Source organism: Drosophila eugracilis, unplaced genomic scaffold (genome assembly GCF_018153835.1).
Source record: "Drosophila eugracilis isolate 14026-0451.02 unplaced genomic scaffold, ASM1815383v1 contig_47, whole genome shotgun sequence".
NCBI lineage: Eukaryota > Metazoa > Arthropoda > Insecta > Diptera > Drosophilidae > Drosophila > Drosophila eugracilis.
In genome coordinates, this window is record NW_024573338.1 from 115,248 (window position 1) to 134,122 (window position 18,875).

General features: G+C 39.6%; 5 protein-coding genes across 5 annotated transcripts; 1 reads left to right on the forward strand and 4 right to left on the reverse strand.

Annotated features, from left to right (window-relative positions):
* Window positions 1–234: 234 nt before the first annotated feature.
* On the forward strand, window positions 235–8,940 carry LOC108108368 (alkaline phosphatase 4). Its single transcript, XM_017216415.2, has 3 exons — window positions 235–265; window positions 7,160–8,713; window positions 8,769–8,940. The coding sequence occupies exons 2-3, from the start codon at window positions 7,309–7,311 to the stop codon at window positions 8,861–8,863; spliced, it is 1,500 nt and encodes a 499-aa protein (XP_017071904.2). The 5' UTR covers window positions 235–265; window positions 7,160–7,308; the 3' UTR covers window positions 8,864–8,940.
* Window positions 8,941–9,122: 182 nt separating this feature from the next.
* LOC108108367 lies at window positions 9,123–12,353 on the reverse strand. Its single transcript, XM_017216414.2, has 4 exons — window positions 11,935–12,353; window positions 10,037–11,665; window positions 9,778–9,974; window positions 9,123–9,654 (listed from the first exon to the last, which is right to left on the reverse strand). The coding sequence occupies exons 2-4, from the start codon at window positions 11,513–11,515 to the stop codon at window positions 9,228–9,230; spliced, it is 2,103 nt and encodes a 700-aa protein (XP_017071903.2). The 5' UTR covers window positions 11,516–11,665; window positions 11,935–12,353; the 3' UTR covers window positions 9,123–9,227.
* Window positions 12,354–14,542: 2,189 nt separating this feature from the next.
* On the reverse strand, window positions 14,543–15,214 carry LOC108108373. The gene is made up of 3 exons (XM_017216421.2): window positions 14,993–15,214; window positions 14,770–14,937; window positions 14,543–14,704 (listed from the first exon to the last, which is right to left on the reverse strand). The coding sequence occupies exons 1-3, from the start codon at window positions 15,212–15,214 to the stop codon at window positions 14,543–14,545; spliced, it is 552 nt and encodes a 183-aa protein (XP_017071910.2).
* A 349-nt stretch (window positions 15,215–15,563) lies between these two features.
* On the reverse strand, window positions 15,564–16,231 carry LOC108108372. The gene is made up of 3 exons (XM_017216420.2): window positions 16,010–16,231; window positions 15,788–15,955; window positions 15,564–15,725 (listed from the first exon to the last, which is right to left on the reverse strand). Exons 1-3 carry the CDS (start codon window positions 16,229–16,231, stop codon window positions 15,564–15,566), a joined length of 552 nt encoding a protein of 183 aa, XP_017071909.1.
* A 1,805-nt stretch (window positions 16,232–18,036) lies between these two features.
* Window positions 18,037–18,668, reverse strand: LOC108108360. Its single transcript, XM_017216402.1, has 2 exons — window positions 18,567–18,668; window positions 18,037–18,516 (listed from the first exon to the last, which is right to left on the reverse strand). Exons 1-2 carry the CDS (start codon window positions 18,666–18,668, stop codon window positions 18,037–18,039), a joined length of 582 nt encoding a protein of 193 aa, XP_017071891.1.
* Between the last annotated feature and the right edge of the window lie 207 nt (window positions 18,669–18,875).

An 18,875-nucleotide genomic window follows, 5' to 3' on the forward strand; every position in this document is an offset into this window, starting at 1 on the left:
TCTCTCTCTCTCTCTCTCTCTATTAGCTTTTGTAGTATAAACATTGCTGGCATTTCGATTTTAATTTCTTAATTGAATTTGTTTGGGGCCCAAGTATGTAGGAATGCACGTGTGTTTGTGAGAGAACAAGAAAGAGAACGGTGTCGGCCATGTTTGTTTAATTGTTTAATTAAATTAAATGCCTTGACTGCAACTCTTGCATACCTCGGCACTTTGTAACGGTAGCATTCGGAAGATATACGCTAATAGGTGCCATATTTTTCAGGTAACTATATATCTATATAAACCTAACTAAGTATATATGTACATACATAGCTATTTATCATGGGGTATATGCAACAGATGTTAGTGCATGTCGGGCTGGGGACTTTCATAACTTACCAACTCGTGCGCCGTTTTCTTATTTCTTATGTCATGCGCACCGCGCCGCTTTAAAGGGTACTCAGATACATTCACAGATGCAGATACACATACAGATACAGATACACACCCGGATGCACTGGCGCACAACTAACCGAAGCTTATATAGTGGCAAATATATAGAACCATTTATATATATATGTATATGTATAACTGCTCGGCTGATACACACACACACAAAGCCCTGGCTTGCACTTCCACAGGCGCACAGTCTCCGCTAGCTGTATATGCCCACATGTTCTGCCAGCTGCGAAAGGAAACTTTTCTCTCGTTAGCACTGTGGGGAAATGGGAAAAATTGCATTACCAGCTAACGAGTGAATTTCATTATAGATTGCAATTTTCTAAACGAAAACTGAAAATTTCTTATAAAATTGATAAAGGTATTGATAGATTGATATTCCCTATTGGTATGGTAAAGAAAATGCTTTCCTTTTATATAATAGAATATCTACTATATGCCAAAAATTGTATAAGATTTTTAAGAAATAACAATAAAGCCGTTTCCTTTTGGTTGATGGTCTGGTTTTATATATTATTTTAAGTTAGGAAAGTAAAGAAGTAAAACCTTTTTGATTAAATATAATAAGAAGAATAAGTTTTAAAAACTCAGAGGCAATAAATCCTTTATAAGCCGAATATCAAGTAAAACATATATCATTGAACAGCCCGATTGTCACTAAAAATAACCAAAGTTCAGCTCAATAGCGTTCAAAATCCGTTGCTATAAACCAGATTTAAGTTCTAACTAACGTATTTATAACCCATCGGGTATATATATCAAAATATATATCTGTATAGTACTTGCTGTGCGGGCCGAGCTTATAGCGCATCTATTATAGAATGTGTATGTACTTTGGGGGAAAACTGTGGCTATGGCCGAGTGGGAGGGCGACATTTGGCTAGCACTGTGTAGGTAGCTGCTGATTCTGCTGATTTTGCTGGTGCTGCAACAGTCGCCCTTACCCTTTCCCTTCTCGCCTGTTTGCAGCGCATGACTGTAGTAGGTGACCTTGACAGTGAACTTGAAATACATGCCACAAGGATTCGCTATGTGAATGTGTATGTGAAACGCTATGGAATGGAACGAAGAACGAGAAACGAAGAGACCCAGAGAGAGAGAGAGCTTTTGCAATAGTGCAGCTGTGTGAGGGTGGTGAATTGATTGTATACCAGTATATAGCAGCCATATGAATCATCGCTACTTGCGACGTGTTGTCTGCAGTCGACGTTTTGTGTGAAATATGTGCCAGAAATTTCGCTTTCATGTTTTGCATTTTGCAGGGGAAAAACTGAAACAGCAGGGCGAAAAAGGAAAGAAAAGAGAGAGCGAGAGGGTAGCTTTATGCAACGGTAAAGCTAATGGCGAGCATATGTTGGCTATTGCATTATATGGACAAGTGTGCCAAATGACTCACATTTACATTCTCATTCCCAAACCCATTCCTATTTCGATTTCGATTTCATTTGCTATTTTCTGGCATTCCGCTTAGCCTACTGCCTACTGCATCGACTTTGATATTGTGCATTCAACTTTGACATTTTGGGGGGGCTTTTATGAGGGGGTGTATTTTATGTATGTATGCCCTGGCCAACAGAACCCTCAATCATTTCCCCTGACGAAAGCCTTGCACATTTCCAGGAAGCTGGCTTAAAAATATTTACGGCCTGGCAACATGGCGTATGGGCAATATTGTGGCATTTTCTCAAATTGAGTTTTCCCATAAAAGCAGATGGTTAAGCTCAAAAGATTGTGACCCAATTTCAATTTAATATCACAGCTAATTACTTTTTCCCGATCATAACCGGGTTAATCCAAAAATGGCAAGCGATTTCCATTAGCTTTGGAAATTGCAACGTCAATTAATCAAACTGCATTTCAAGCATGTAAAATGTTATTTTCAAAACCAATTAACACGAACACAAACACTCAACCACAACCGCGCTGACATACACACACCTCAAAAACCTAAATAAACACACAGGAAAATGCTGTTGGAAACTGTTGCTAAAATTATAAAATAGCAAACGGAAAAAAGCGGCGAAACTGAAAATTGTATCTGTGCGATAATGAATACGTAGGCAAGCGCAGATAGAAAGATGCAAACGTAGGCAGAAAACATGCGATACAAGTTGTGAATACACTGAGAAAAAGTTAGGTGTGTTATTTGAAGAGCAAAGATGGGAAGTTTTGAAGAATTGATATGTTTATTAAGTAACGTTTTAGTCAATGCTAATGCTAAAAATCTCACAAAAAAGGTATCGAAAAGGTATAGGTAATCGCTTTTAACGATAATCTAGATCGATAACCGATGATCAGTAATGATCATAATCCTAATACCAGAAGATTAACATTCAATTCAGTCTAACTTTTTAAGTTTGAAAAGAAGAGCTTGTTTTAATGAAAACCAAAAACTCTAATAAAATTACAATAAATATAATTTGAAATATCCATATCTTTCAAATTTGACAACCTTTTCGCCACGTGTATTATCAAATGGAAATGTTTCTGTTCAGGCACCTATGTAGTTTGTCAGGTGGATTAATTCGAGGGCAAGCGAGGCTAAGAACATGAAATTGCATTTGAAAATTCAATTATTTTCGGTAGTTTTCCATATCTGCCAAAAAGAGCAAAGGAAAGAGAGAGAGAGAGCAGGAGAGAAAGAGTGCACATCACATGAGCGTTTATGTATGTGTATGCGGTAACCTTGAGATTGTTAGTTGCCCGCTGGATAGAGACGGCTAGCTATAGAAAGAGAAAGAGCTAGAGAGAGAACGCGCCAGAGAGTGGGGGAAATGCAGTTTGCGAAATGCGCTCGTGTGTGTGCGTTCAAACTTTTCGCTTTGGCACATTTCTTTGCGACATCTGGCCATCTCGCTTGCACATTTGCTATCCCACTTGCCTAGCATCTTGTTTTTGTTGTTTGTTTTTCGCTTGGTGTTTGTTTTTTCCCTTTACTTTTTCGCTTTTCGAGCGCAAATGCAATTCACGTTCAAGGCCATGCCACACATCTATATATATATATATATATATATATATATCTTTATGTATAGACATATATATTTTTTTGTGTGTATCGTCAGTTGTCAACTATTTTTTCAGTACAGCCACACAGATACAGCTGCAAATGGCAAACACAGATACACACGCATACAAGTGCTAGTGCACACAATCAATAAATTGCAACTTCTCAGTTTTATCTCACTTCCGCTCTTTATTTGTTCTTTCTTATACTTTTTGCCTTTGTCTTGCCACTTCGTGTTTGGCAAACATTAAAGAAAATAATCTAAGAAAAAAGGGGGAAAGCAAAGGGGAAACGGAAAGAATTTCACTGAAGCGCATTTCCTAATAAAAATATACAAAATTTCACAATTTAGATAATCATTTTCGATTTCATAGTATAGATAGATATATACTCTATAAACCTATGGGGTAGTTACTAAATTTAGTTTTATTTCGAATTTATAGAATAAGATCATTGTGGCGACTCCTAAAATCCCTGTCTTAAATGCACAATTTTCCAACCCACTGCATCATTTATTGCACCCACAAGGGAGGAGCAGACGTGTCACATTGCTCATCCCCTTGTATTTTCTAGCCCCTTGTATTATATAAATTGCTGTCAAATGGCAATGAGAATGGCATGCAATCAAGCGTAAACTATGGAGAAATACCAATTATGGAAGATGTTAGGACGTGTGGGTTAAGTGCAAGTTTTCTTATCATCATCATCATACCGCAACTGACCTTAGGTATTTAAATATTAAACATCATTAAGCTATTTGTCATATATATAGTTTGATTTAATATATTACTATATATAGTAGATATATTACTATACCATAAGTCATAGAAAAGATACATTAATTACATTCGTTTAATATTTTTTACTATTATATATTATTCAATATATTTTATTTGTTGCAATATTTAATGGCCTTAAATTCCCTTCCATGTTTATTGCTATTCATAAAAGTTTTGGTTTTGATTGATTTTTGTTTTGGGATTCGTTTAAAGAAGGTTTTTGTGTATGAGTTAATCAAACTAAATCATAAGCAAAGCCATTGGGTTAGTTTTTAAATATGGACTGAATTATTTTAAGGGAAATGATAGTAATTTAGGCTGCAGATGTGCAAAAAAGATTCTCAATAATGACAAAATGCAAGAAATTATAAGAAATAAACAATCAGAGATAATATTTATATCGTTAATAAATCTAATTTTAATAAGTTAATGAACAATCATCGTTTCTTTTAGTTCCTGGTTTCATTTAAGCAATTCAATTTCAACAGTCTTAGAGTATATATCCTATATTTTACAAATTAATGATATATATAGTTTGATATGGGTGGATATATATATTATTTGTTCGTAATTGCAAATAAAGTGAATTTACCTGCAGATACTCTCTTACTACTCATTAGCCATATCAAAAGAAAGTTTAATTAGGAATTTAGCTTAATGTAATCATGTATTTTCCACTGAAAATGTGTCAAGGAAATTCCGCGCTCCTTGCCATATGGAAAGCGAACAGGGAAAATGTTTTAGGCAGGCGCCGTTGGAATGCAAACAGCACACTTGATGATGAGAATTTCTATTTGGGGGGCAAGGTCATGGCTGTGGCTGTTCTCTTTCACTCTCTTATATATGCAATCCATGGGGTGAAAACACCCACCTTTTGGGCTTTGGGCTGGGCGTGGGCGTGGCCAGGGGCATGGGTGTGGGCATGATGCAGCAGCTAGCTTTGCCATCCTGCAAAAGGCAAAACCAAAGCCATTGACGTGGGCCAAAACCAAGTGACCCATAGGCGTCACGCCCGACGATTTCCTGGGCGCTGCTGCTGCCAGTCAAAAGCACTGTTCTTGGCCATGTTCTCGGGTTCTCGGCTTCTCATCTTCTCGTCTTCCTGTCCTGCCTCGATGGCTCCACTAACTTGATGGCCACTCGCCGCTAATTGCATCCTGCGGCGCTTGTCGGTTGCATACCAAATGCCATTTGCACTGAATATGATTTGGTCAGGAACGAAAAGGGAGGGGGTTATATAATCCTTCGTAAGCCGCACCAGATTTCACCAGCTGTTGGCATATTTTATGCATTTTAAATAGATTTCTATTTGTGATTCTGCAGATTGAGTGATGGCTAAAAGTCAGGAAAATAATGAGTCATTAAATATAATTTGTTTATTGACAAGGGAAGAAGTTATCTAAAAAAATACGATTTTTAAGAAGAATTTAATATATATATTTAATAGGGTAAGAAAAGTAGTTTTTAAAGGGATTAAGAATTTATCTTTAGAGCACTGTAGGAGCTTACATTACATGAAAATATATAAAAATAAGATAAGAGTAAAAACTGAAAATATTTTTATCTTTTTGCTAGTCAGCAATCAATATTAAAAAAACATGTAAGCTGTCAATAAATTTTAGTTTTTTGATTATATTTAATAAGTGGAATATATCTTAAACATACTGAACAATTTTCAAATTGATCTGATTAATACTCCCAAAGATATAGGCTCTATCTCTGGATTTTCAGAGTTTTAAGTAAATAATAAACTTAAGGGTTTCTACAACAGGTGGCGCTGTTGAAAGCTTACCCACAAGCTTACTCAATAAACGAACCTTTTTGAAAGAGGGGTGAAAAGAGAGCTTTTCTTATTTCCCTTGCAACAGAAACTTACCCCAAAGTATAAAATAAACTTCTTGTAACTAGCAATGTTATCGTTTCCCACCTCTACGCATTTATTTAGGCCAAGAAAGGAGCTAAGTTTACCCACACCCCTCCCTCCGATTACGCATACGCATCGTGGGCTGCTGTTTGACAGGCAAAATCACAGCATGATTGAAAAATTGCCCATTGAAATTGCTAAGCGATTTCCGCAAAGTCAAGTCCGCAAGTAACTAAAACAAATAGATAAATAGACAAACCGATAATCAAAGTGATACACGAGACCCCGGACTGAGTGCCATTGTCATTTCAGTTGAGTGGGATTCAAATTGAAATTGTGACAGTTTCTGTTGGGGGAAAACTGACCACATGTCAATGCAAAGTAACTTCAAAGCGACGAAATGACGGACACGCGGGTGGCAAATCAAGTGGGCGGGGTTGTGGGTTAGGGGCCATAAATGCCGGTTAATGGCAGGTAATTGAGGCAACAATTTCGTATTCGCATTCGCATTCGCATAACTGGCAAATGAACAAACCTTTGCTGGCCCCATGTGTGAGCCAATTTAATTGGGCGAGAATTCATAAGCGAGAAATAGTTGGCCGAAATGGGGTGGAAATTGAAAACGTCATTCGAATGCCAAATGACAATTAGTGTTTGTCGTTTTGTCAGGATGGTCAAAAGCCATCCCATCCTGCTGACAGCGTTGGGCTGCTTTAAACCAATTCACATAGCCTTTGTGGTCTACACACGTGAGAAATAGTTAATGGCCAATGCTGAGACATATTTGACCCCTCAAAACAGCAATTGAACTCGGAATTTGCAATGCTTGTGCACTGGGAAAGGTTTGTTAGGATTGGGATTGGATCTTAAACGAAAATTACTTGTTGTCTTTGATATAATTTAGAAATCTTAAACTATAAAAATATCTTAAAAATTGTTATCTAACACCCTGTTTTTTGACGTCTTCTAACATCGCACAAAATATAAAAAATTTATTTAAGAAAATTCATTATTAGACTTAATTAAAGTTGAGACTTGCTAGTAATTTCTCTCTCTGCATTTTTGCATTAGTTGACACGCCAATTAGTGCATTTATAATTCATGACGTGGGTTAATTGCTACACTTAAACCCAACTAAACGGCCAACGATTGGGGGCTATAAGGTCTCCAAGACAAAGCCAAACCTTATCACTAACAACAGATAGTAGATAAAGTTGTTTATGATGAAATCTCGAATAAGAGAGCGACTGGGAATCAGTTTTGGCCACAGCTTGGCAATGGTAACCACACAGCGGACCAAAGAGATTTGCCAAATAGTTCGGCTGAAGTCAACGCAAGTGTTTTTTGTGGCCGGAACATGTTTGGTAACGGTCATGGTAACATTATTCTGCATTGGCTTTATGACCAGATACGAGGTGGAGAATGAAGTGGCCAACGTGGCGGATGTGGACTATTGGAAGGATAGGGTGGCGTCATCACAGAAAATCTGGTATGACAAGGGCATAGAAGAGCTCAACGAAGCACTGAGATCGCCAAAGGGTCCAATGTATCCCAAAAATGTAAGAATATTTGTGGTCCAAGGAATCGATGGAAGAGATTTGGCTGCTTATCGATTTCCTGCTAAAGATCTTAGCCAGGGTAATACCAACTATATCTGGGATCAGTTTCCCCACTTGGTTCGCTTGAAGAACAGCTGCAGTCAACAGTTTCCCTGCCAGGTGGACAGAGTTTCCAGAGCTCTCTGGTCTGGAATACCTTTGGATAAAGTCCCCGAAAGTCAGCCAGATTGTGGAAAAATGACCAACGAGACAAAAAATCCCCTAAGTATCCTTCGCCAGGCTCAATTAGTTGGACTGCGAACTGGTTTTGTGACCAATCAAAGGATTACAGGATATACAGCGGCTGCTTTGGGAAATACCAACAGCAACTATGAATGCGATGAAAGGATGCCTTTGGGTTCCTCAACAACAGGTTGCCAGGATATAGCTCGTCAGCTGATATCTGGAGAAACTGGTAAATCTCTCAACGTAATCATTGGTGGAGGACGGCAAATGCTGAGTAGTTTGGTCCCCAAAACCAAATGGGATCCTGTGGATGAGCTGTTGTGCGAGTCCAACGATGGACGCAACTTGCTCAAAGAGTGGAGGAATCAAAAACTAAAGGAGAGCAAGGTTAACCCAATAAGATTCGAATTGGTTCAGAGAACCGATGAGTTGGAGTCCCTAAATGCCAGCAGTTATGATCATCTCCTGGGTGTGATGGCCAATGGTGATCTAAGTGGAAATTTGAAGGCTCCAAGTTTGAAATTAATGGTGGAAAAATCTCTTCAGGTCATGGAAAAACAAGGGCAAGGCTATCTACTTATAGTGGAGCAGTTTGTTCAATCGGGAATGGATAAGCTTAAGGAACTTCAGATGTTGAATGAGACTTTGTTTAATCTACACAAAGATCAGGATACCCTAACTCTAGTGCTTATGACCAATGCTATCTATCCAAAAGCAAGACTGGATGTGAGCGAGGAAACGGAGTTAATCAGCAATCTGCCAGAAACTTTCAAGGAATCGGAATTAGAAATCCAACAAAGATTATATGAAATGCCATCAGAAAGCTTACTTTTTGCACATGGTAAGTTATTTTTTTAGGTATTTATTAAAAAGGTTTATATTTTTATATCCCTCAGGGCCAAAGTCTTCCATTTTTCATGGCATTCGAAAGGAAACCTTCCTGGCACATGCTGTATCACATGTCCTTAGCAAAAGTAGGCCTAGTCCTTAACACACTTTGCCAGACTTAGTTCATAAAGAAAAGCACAAAGTTAAACCCCCCAAGTAAAAAACTTCCTCATCTTTTAATTGATTTATTAAACTTTAACTAGGGATCGTTGATCGTTGATTCAATGCTTCTAAAAGTTGGTAAGTCACATGATAACATTGCCGCCGGACTGGTCAGCCGTTGCCGTGGCAGTTGCACTTCCCGTTGCAGTCGACGGAGCCACCCAATTGAAGGCATGTCCGCCGGAGGACACCGCAGTGGCAGTTGCCACCTGTCTGGCTGTTGTCGTTGCCGCCGGAGGTCCTGTTGCAGTTGTTGTGTTAGCAATGCGCGGCACAGGCCTTAGGATATTCGTATTGGGATTGGGTCATTTAACGGGCATTGGAGGCATCAAAGTTTGTGCCACGTTCGACAGCTGCCTCAGGTGATTGGCCTGCACATATTGGAAAGCTGAAGAGCGCTCCAAGTGCTGGGATAGATAGAACTCTCCGAGGGAGTAGAAACGTCGCTGGTCGAAGGACTGAAATGGAAATCCGGGAAAGCGTTGTCCTCCCGCATAGTTCTTACCATTTGGTGGCGGCGGATAAATGGGCATTCCCTGCGGTGGTCGTGGCAGAGAGGCATAGGGTGTGGCAGATGCAACTGACTGTCCTTGTGTCTGCTGCAGCTGGACATGATCGGGCAATTGGTGGCCATTAATGGCCAATTGCTGCTGCTGGGCCTTAAAGAAATCCAAATTTTTTAGATTATCCAACATCTGATGGGAGGCCTGGTGTTTCTTTAGGTAAGCTTGACTGTTATTAGAGGGGAAAAATTGAAGAATTTTAAAGTATTAGAAATTGTTTTTAAAAGGAATTTCCAAGCTAGAAAAGCTTTCCAAAAATCCATAAAAAATTCTTCTTCTAAAAATTACTCACCGTCGGAAAGTCTTTCCACAAATGTGGCAAGGATAAATCCCATCGCTGACATCATCAACACCTCTTCCCGTCTCCTGGATAAGATCACTGGGCTCCACTAGCCTCTTCTTAGAGGGATTACCTTGACCCCCAGATGCATCCGCTTTGGGTTTATGCCATCTGCGATGTGAGGCCAAGTTGGCCGGGCAATTAAAGACCTGCAAATAAGGAAAATTTCTTAACTTCCAGAAGAACAGCTCTCCTCCGACTGGCCACAAACCTTCTCGCATTCGGAGCACTTGTACTCGATGTGGACGATGCGGGGACAGCGGTGCTGGGCCAACATGAAGGCATCGTCGTAGACGGTGCGACAAAGCTGGCATAGGTAGTCGCCAATCTTGTTGTCGATGCTGGCCAGGATGGCCTTGGCCTCCTCGGTGATTTCAACTACATTGAAAGCCGGATCAATGTCGCCTTTGCGGACCACCAGCTCCTCGTCGTCGCGCAATTTGCGGATGATGGTGCCCGAGACTGGACTTATGGTTTCCTCATCGATGGCCATGTGTTTCCTTAGCTTTGACCTCTTACGTTCGGCCTTGTGGGGTCGAGTGGGCGGTGGTAAGGGTGGCGCTGGACCAGGAGGAGGAGGCGGTGGCGGTCGTGGTGGTGGGAGATTGTTAGAACTAGTATCTCTAATCTGTACCGTTGCCACGCCACTTAAGTCCGTGTAGGTCTTGCCGCTGTTGCTCTGGACATCCGTCAGTTCAGTAACCTCCACTTCTGGCTCTGGAAAATCCCGGTCAAAAAGTCTGGCCAGACCATCAACAGCCTGATTATGCAGCTCCTCATCCTCATACAGCAGTTCATTTCGTTTCAGGGCCGTGGTCTCCATTAGTTGGGCCAGCAATCTTGTGGCCGGATCCACTGCCTCATCCTCATCATCATCACTGCCCAGGACATCCACGAAGACCTCTTCCTCATCATCGTCTCCATTATCGCTGACTTGAACCTGCTGTGTCTCATCGTCGCCCTCGTTGACTTCCTCCGTGTCCGTGGCGTACTCATTGTAGTCATGGGAACTGACAACTGTTTCATCCTCGTCCTCGGTCAACACAATGGTCTCATCCTCCACGTAGATGGGCGAGCTAACGCTCGATTGACCCGCCGGAATTTGCTCAAAGTTATTTTTTGTCCCGTGAAAATGACTTTTATTAAAGGAAGCTCCCTCAAAGCTGCCGCGTATAGCGTATGGCTGATGATGTTGCTGGTGTGGTTGATGTTGCTGCTGCTGTTGGTGTTGCGGCTGTTGTTGCTGATGATGTTGCTGCTGCTGATTATGAAAGTAGCTGCTGCCTGGCTGAATTGCCAGACTCGAAGGAGCTGCCGAAGAAACAACTGGAGCTGCAGGACTCGCCATGTGCGGGCGCCACAGGTAATTCTCCTCGGACATTAATCTCTGGCGCTTGCGGGGCGGCGAGGGTGTCGACGGTGGAGTAATTGGCACTACACTGGCCGCAGCACGCAGTGAAAGATCCAAGGGGGAGAGCAACGATATAGCCGGACGATGTTGGCCAAATTGCGGAAATGTCTCGTTGATTGCTGGTAATGCCCGACACTCGACGAAGTGGGTGGTGGTCGGGTGGCCTTGAAGCAGGGCGGGCAATTGCTGATGCTGGCCAAGATGCGGCAGTGGCTGGAGATGGGAATGCGGATGGGGAACGTGAGGGTGCTGGTGCGTTGGCGGATTCATGTTCATCATTTTTCTGCCCTTTTCTACTGCGTTCTGGCTTGGACTTCTTGGTATTTCATTTGATGGATTATATTTGGTAGTATCCTTGGAGTTAAGTGTCTTATATTCAGTGTTGTCCTTAGACAAGGAAGTGCGTATTGGGTTTAGGATTGGTATTAACTGGAATTAAAGTATTTAAAATGACTTAAAATTTAGTTCAAAATAAGAACTAAAAGATTTCGAAACATTCATAAAATAAAATTAAAATATTTGTTAGAATTCTAAGAAAAATAAAAAAAAAGAATGTTATTTCTAATAAATTTATATTTTCAATTTAAGACAATTTTAGTTTTAGACAATATTCTAAGGTTATATTTTAAGTTTTAAGAGAAGTTTAAGATTTAATCTTCTTTTTCTTCAAAATTATGCTAAAAAAATGAAATATTTACCTTTAGTTACTTAAAATTAACACTAAACTCAAATATATTTTGATTTCAATATCACTTTGATATAATTTCACATAAATTAAATTTCTAGAATTTATGATTAAATATCAGTATTTATTTTTTTTCTAAATATTTTTTGTTAATCACTTCGCTTGCTTTTCCTGTTAGCTAAAAAGATTTTTAAATATTTCTTTCAGAATATGTTTTTTGTAGTTGCACGTTTCAAACTTTTCTTAATTCCAATTCATTCATTTTTAAAACACTTTTTCAGCTCTCCAATAAACCAAAAACTTTGCCACTAGCTTAAGGATTTTCCCCGTTAACTTAAGGATTTTCCGTGACACGCAACTGACCCGCGGCAGGCTTCAAAGCGAACTGAACTGCTTACGGTCACCTGTCGCAATGCTTGTGAAACTCAAAATTAGGTTTGAATGCGAAGCCAATGAAAGGCAGCAACCACCACCCAGCCACCCACCACCACCCACTGTGCACCCACATTATTGAACGGGATCTGCGGCTCTCGCTCGCACCTTGCGGCGGAATCCTGAGCTTCTAGCTCTGGGATTCGTTGGGTTGGATGACATAGCTTGACAATCTCACCCCCGAACACCCACGCAACGAAAGATGCGCATGCGCAGCCACGCCCCCTGATGCAGGCCCGACAGGGGGCGCTGCATGAAGGTATCATCTGTTGCTCCACTGGGGGCACGCTCATTGGCAGCATACAACGCCATGCCACGCCCCATCCAAAGTCCGGAATGGAATGTCATTGAATTGCAGATGAAGAATTTCATTGCACTGCGTTGGAGTTTTTACACCACCCCACCCACTCCCACTCCTGCTATTTGATAAGAGGAAGGGGGGGCAGGTTGTTGCCTTGGGGCGTTGACAGGTGAGTGCGCCTTTTGTTGCCAGCCCCAGGTACCGTTACTCTGTGTCCTGTATTCATTCCGTTCCCCTTCTCCCCCCGTTTCCAGCATCATCATGGTCAGCGTTGTTCAGACATTTTAAGAACCAAAGGATTCTTTTTGTGGTTTTGAAAATTTAATGCCGCTCCCCTCTTGCGATGCGAGTGAGTTTCCAAAATGGCGTCAGCTTTTGGCCAACAAAAAATTAAGCAAGTTGGTGGAATTAAACCAGGGATCCGAAGGAGTAAAATTAAGGGGTTTTTTTTAAATATTTAAATATTTTTAATTGTTATTTTAAATATTTAATAATTTTAATGTAAGAAAAAGGTTATAAAAGGATGGTTCTTTAGAATACTTTTTGGTTTTTTTAGTGCATAATATTGAGGTTTATTTTTTAAGTCATATTTTTTAACATTTTTCTGACCTAACTTATGGATATAATCCTTAATTATAAATCCTTATGGCTTAAGATTTTGTACAAATTTTTTATATTTTAATTCTTAGTGACTAAATTTTGTTTAAAGTTAGAAGATAAATCGTAAAATCTAGAAGGAAGATCTTAAGTCTACAAAATACTTTTCTTATTAATATTTATTATTTAACTTAACTTGGACTCATCATAACTTCCTGTTTCCTGTTTCTTCTTCTGTTTTTTTGCTTATCCCATCCCTGTCTTAAATTGCAACTGAATGCAATTAATTAGAGAAACGGTCTACAAAAACTTAATTAAATTGTTGCGTCGCGACGCCATCAGTGGCAGAAGCGGCCTCCTCGGCAGCGGCGTCAAAAACAATTCCGACTAATAAACTGAAATTAAATTACGAACTTTCATACTCCGTGGCTCAGGCAAACGAACAGGCTAGCCTGCCAGCTCAATTAAGGGGGGAGAAAATATCAAAAATAAAAATATAGACAAAAAAAACATGGCTTATTAAGTTTTAAGCCTGGCCAAGATCTGTTGTGGCAACGAGGTCAACAAGTTTCGGTTTGTGGCTTTGCCTTTTGGACCCTTGGCTAATTGTCAGCTTGTCAGTGGCTCATTAGCATAGCTTCGGCCTTTGTTCACCTTTTTTATCCTCGAATCTGCCTGCTCCTGACACTTGTCTAAGGAAATTTTCTTAACGAGAGAGCGTAAAACAGTTTTCACTCATTTGCATGAAGATTTCATGGGCTAATTGCCCAGGTGGCTGTCGCCTCTTTCGTCCAAGTGTCGGATTACACACGTAACGATTCCCAGCACCCCGCCAGCAACATGTTGTGTAAAAAACACCAAAAACCTCCTACCCCACCAAACCCCTGGAAAATTTGGTTTATTAAGAGGGTTGGTTTACGAGTTGGCTTGGTTGACTTGCGGTCGGCGGTGTCTGTTTACACAGCGAGGGTTGGGTAATGGGCTCTTAATTAGGCTCATATGATTCCTGATCAGGGATTTGCGATTTGTTTGTCCAGGAAATTGGTATTTAAATGGCTTAAATAAATATGTAAGCGGAAAAACTTTAAAATATAATATTTTATAGAATTTTAGATGATTTTATAATTGATAATTATTATTGAAATTAAATAATGATTGATTCACTTTGATGTTTTATTTTTGCAAGTGTAGGTTATTATCTGATCTATGTGCTTCATTGGACCGAAGCTTATATTAAAATGCGATTCACAATTATATATAAAAAAATGTTTTTTCTGACGTAAGTAGTTCTTCATCGATCATATCCCAAATTAACTTCTACTTGAACTTCAACCTCGCCCCGCGAAACTCCATCTGTTCTCAGGTAAAACTTGAGTTTGTAGAACCCACTTGGCACTGGAACTTTGGCAATCATTTTGTCATCCAAAACCATTCGATCAACTATTATGTCATGCTGGAAATGAAGAAAATATTTGTAAATATATTTAGGTAATAAAAGTTAATAAACGAGATTCTAACATTGTAGGGACACGTGTGATTTATGTTGCTGAAGTTATTTATTCCCTCGTAAACCAAACCAAAGAATGGATAACGGTTTTGGTTTTTCAGAAAGTAACAAACATCTACTGTGATATTATACAGGAAAGGTCTATAGCCATTGAACCTTCTATACAAGGTTAAAACACACTGTAAATGTAAGAATTGATTTAGAAATAAAGTTAATATGGAAGTTATTACCTACCGTTGCTGTAGAAATTGGTAGCTGATTGGCTTGGGCATATAGGAAAAGTCCTATAATTCCGCGACCTAAAACCTTCAATTCACAACGCTTAACTTCACAGAATGATTTTTCATAGCAAGTACACTTGATGTTCTTAAACTTAAATAAAGCATCTGAATTGCAGAGTAACACAACGATGACTACAAATGAGAACACCTCGAATGGATGGCTTTTTAGCTTCATCGTAGGCCAACAGTTCAGCGTTTATTGCTTGGCTGAATTAAGCTGATATTGGATTCTATTTGATACCCTTTAATAACAGAACGAAGGGAGTATATTTATTATAGAGATAACATGTTGAATTAGTTAATTCATAGAGACAAGTAACGAAATGGAGAGTGTTTACTAGTCGGTAAGCCTTGTATCTATTGTTGTTTAATTTATTTTTAATTACATTACAAGGCTCAATAGTCATACTGAAAGCTTAGCTGGGAAACTTGGAATCATTGCCCTCAGCCAAGCATAGCCCAGAACGAGAGTCAGGAGAAGAGGCACCACACTGACGACTGGGGTTTGAATTAACTTAGATTTTTCAGCGATCATATCCCAAATTAACTTCCGCATAAACTTCAAGTTCGCCTCTCCAAGCGCCATCTGCTCTCACGTAAAAGTTGAGTCTATAGAAACCACTTGGCACTGGCACTTTGGCTATCATTTTATCATTCAAAACCATTCTTTCAACTATTATGTCATGCTGGAAATGGAAAGAATATTAAATTAATGTTAGAAATATAAATTACTTTAAGATATACAAACATTGAAAGGGCAGGTGTGATTTACATTGCTGAAGTTCTTAATGCCATCGTAAACTATGTCGAAGAATGGATACCTTTTTTTGTTTTTAAAGAAGTAGCAAACGTCAACGGTCATATTGAAAAGGAAAGGCTTATAGCCATTAAACCTCTTAAACAATGTTAGATGGCACTGTAAAAGTTAAGTTTAAGTTAGAAAAAAGTCTAAGTTTAAGTTATTACATACTGTTACTGAATTAATTGGCACTTGATTGGCTTGGGCATGTACGAAAAGCCCTACCAAACCGCGACCTAAGACCTTTAATTCACAACGCTTAAACTCGCAGTATGACTTCTCATAGCAAGTACACTTGATGTTTTTCAATTTAAAAAGAGCTTCTGAATGGCAGAGAAGGAAAATGACGATCACATAGGAAAACACTTTGAACGGATGGTTTTTCAGCGTCATAGTTGGCCAGCAGTTCACCGTTTATTGTTTGAGGAAATTAACCTGATATTTATTGTTTATTTATTTTCTATTTTTGTGATCAATAATTACTGTTGCTTAACTGATGGGTAGAGGAAATAGATATTTATAAATAATTATTCAGTAATTTTAGGCAACACCAAACCGATTTTTATAGCTAGACAACGGTAATAACTAAAATATTTCAATTTAGTTCTATTTAAAGTTTTAAGAAGAGAATATTTTCTACTTTCAAAGTTCTAAAAACCCGATCCGAACAACTTAATTCTGTTAAAAGAGCAGACCTATTGAAAGGCACTCTGGAGGAACATTAAAGACTTCCTGTGGGCCACGCAAAGGACAAAACGCTATCGAAAACAGAGGAGGGGATTTTTTTGAGTCGCCTTGTCGGTGACGTTGATGACCTTTAGGGGAAGACGACCCCAGACCTGAAGTTCTGCTCCTTGGGCAGCCTTTAATTAGAGTGGCATGAAAGTATGCCCGAGGCCCCTTTGGTCGATGCGATTCATATGCAAATGCTTTTAATTACAAAACTGTGAAACTGAATTACGCAACATTGCGTTATTTAAGTGAATTATTTTGAGGCAGGTTCGTGTGTTTAATTGCCCAACTCAACGCCTTTTTAATTGCCACAAAAATGGCCTCACGTTGCAGTTTAAAGTTTCCCTGAAGGCAGCTTGGCTTGGGTTTCCTTAAAAATCGATTTCGATTGATTCAATTTCTATATTTGACATTTTCTTAGGCACAAACTAAGTAGTTCTAGTTTCGATGAGCTGTCCCCTTGGATTAGCTCAAGTATACCAATTTTCTTTGGAAAAACTGCATGTGTGTTAGTGACCTTTCTGTGTTGCCAAAAATCGAAATTGGAAAACCTTCCTCCCCCCGTCAACAGGGGCTAATAGAAAATTGTGATAGATAAAAAGGCGACAAATTGAATTTGCAAAGGTCACACATAAGTGCGACACTCGATGCCAGGCATTGGCACTTCACAATTTTCCCTACTTGCAGGAATTTTCCGCCTCTCGAGATTGAAATTTTGATTTCCATTTGCTTTCACTGGAGATTGATATATATATATTCACATTATTTTTGCCAAATTGAATTCGCAAAGTGATTTGATTGTGCGTTAAGAAAGGCATTACCTATCAGAGAGGGTGTGACCCTTGGCAGGGCAACCCCTTTTCCTTCATTTTTGTGATATCAAAATGCTGTGAAAAATAATACTCGCTGAAAACCGCATTACGGATTTTAATTAACAGAGGGCAAGAATATTTCAAGCTCCATTAAAATATCATATTACCAAATGTTTTTTACCACTTTTATACTGGAAAGGGTTTTAGTGACTTAAGGCTTGAATGTTCTAAGCAAAGTTAAGAGAAAGATACAAAGATACAAAGATAGTTATATAGATTGGCCATTGAACATATTGTTTTCCTATTAATTACAGCCAAATTGCGCATATGGCTTCCGTGGAAAACCGCAAGGATCCCGCGGGAAATCCAAAGAGACCCCCTCCGTGGAAAAGCACACATACACACACGCAACTCTCTATAGTTCCGAGGATAATCACCATAATCGGTCATGCACTTGGACGGTGCTTTAAACGATTTTCAATATGTTTTCCCTGTTCGAGAAGCGGATGACGCACAATGGAAAGTAGAGGTGGTAAGAGATGGAGAGAAAAATGAGGGCGAAAGGACAGCAATCCGCTTACAATGCAGACGGGGGGTGAACACATACACATACACATCCTGTAATTACACATCCTTTGTTGGCTGACAAAATGTTTATTCGGGTGCATTTGGAACTCGGATCTCGGTGGTCACTTGCAGGGCAAAGACTTTCTCGGCCGTTGCCTCAATCACCTCCACGAAGAACTTGTAGGTACCATTCTGCAGGACCTGGGGATAAATGTCCTTGACTCTTAAGTTGCTTAACGAATAATTTCCAACGCGTATAGGACATGCAATGACGTCACTTAGTTGTATATCCGACTGCAGGAAATACTTCATCATAGGATTTCCGGAGAGTTCGAAAAAGAAACCACACAGATCCAGGTCTCGCATCTGGAGTAGGTTTACGAATATCATCCTGCCCGATGGTCTAACTCGAACCTTTACGTTGAAGGTCAGGAAATTGCTGCCCATCTCCTGGCGAAGGCAAACCGTGAGACTGAACTGGGTGCGATTGTCGTCGATGTGGGCCAAAGCCTTCATATAGCGAGAGTCTCCGAAGATATTGATGTGATGGATGCGGAGTATGGGTTTCTATAGGATAATAAAACTATAGTTGATTCCTTAAGGAACATGTTGAATACCTGATCCTCCTCGTCATCATCCCACAGGGATTTTGAACTCGTTCCATTGCCATTTATTATGTGAAACAGAGGAAAAATCAACGCTAGTCGAACGAAGTTCATTTCGCAATGAGAACTATCAGCAGGTGAAAATCATCAGGTGGAGATCATCAGGTGGTCATGGATCATCCATTGAAGCTTAATGTTGGCTATTTATTAAATTAGATCATTTAAAGAAATGATGATGGGCTTAACCCTTGAGCGACCAAGAGAGTTTTCAGTGTTGTTCGCAGTATGAACTTAACCGTAGTTCGGCTACTAAATTTAGTT

Bases quoted from the DNA above. Each gene is read 5' to 3' on its own strand.
- LOC108108360 (XM_017216402.1), bottom strand. From the start codon at position 18,668: ATGAACTTCGTTCGACTAGCGTTGATTTTTCCTCTGTTTCACATAATA. The intron at 18,517-18,566 runs GTATTCAACATG...ATTATCCTATAG, and splicing joins ATGATGACGAGGAGGATCAG to AAACCCATACTCCGCATCCA.
- LOC108108367 (XM_017216414.2), bottom strand. From the start codon at position 11,515: ATGATGAACATGAATCCGCCAACGCACCAGCACCCTCACGTTCCCCAT. The intron at 9,975-10,036 runs GTTTGTGGCCAG...CCTTATTTGCAG, and splicing joins AGTGCTCCGAATGCGAGAAG to GTCTTTAATTGCCCGGCCAA. The intron at 9,655-9,777 runs GTGAGTAATTTT...CTCTAATAACAG, and splicing joins TGTGGAAAGACTTTCCGACG to TCAAGCTTACCTAAAGAAAC.
- LOC108108372 (XM_017216420.2), bottom strand. From the start codon at position 16,231: ATGACGCTGAAAAACCATCCGTTCAAAGTGTTTTCCTATGTGATCGTC. The intron at 15,956-16,009 runs GTATGTAATAAC...TAACTTTTACAG, and splicing joins TGCCAATTAATTCAGTAACA to TGCCATCTAACATTGTTTAA. The intron at 15,726-15,787 runs GTTTGTATATCT...TTCCATTTCCAG, and splicing joins ATCACACCTGCCCTTTCAAT to CATGACATAATAGTTGAAAG.
- LOC108108373 (XM_017216421.2), bottom strand. From the start codon at position 15,214: ATGAAGCTAAAAAGCCATCCATTCGAGGTGTTCTCATTTGTAGTCATC. The intron at 14,938-14,992 runs GTAGGTAATAAC...TTACATTTACAG, and splicing joins TACCAATTTCTACAGCAACG to TGTGTTTTAACCTTGTATAG. The intron at 14,705-14,769 runs GTTAGAATCTCG...CTTCATTTCCAG, and splicing joins ATCACACGTGTCCCTACAAT to CATGACATAATAGTTGATCG.
- LOC108108368 (XM_017216415.2), top strand. From the start codon at position 7,309: ATGATGAAATCTCGAATAAGAGAGCGACTGGGAATCAGTTTTGGCCAC. The intron at 8,714-8,768 runs GTAAGTTATTTT...TATATCCCTCAG, and splicing joins AAGCTTACTTTTTGCACATG to GGCCAAAGTCTTCCATTTTT.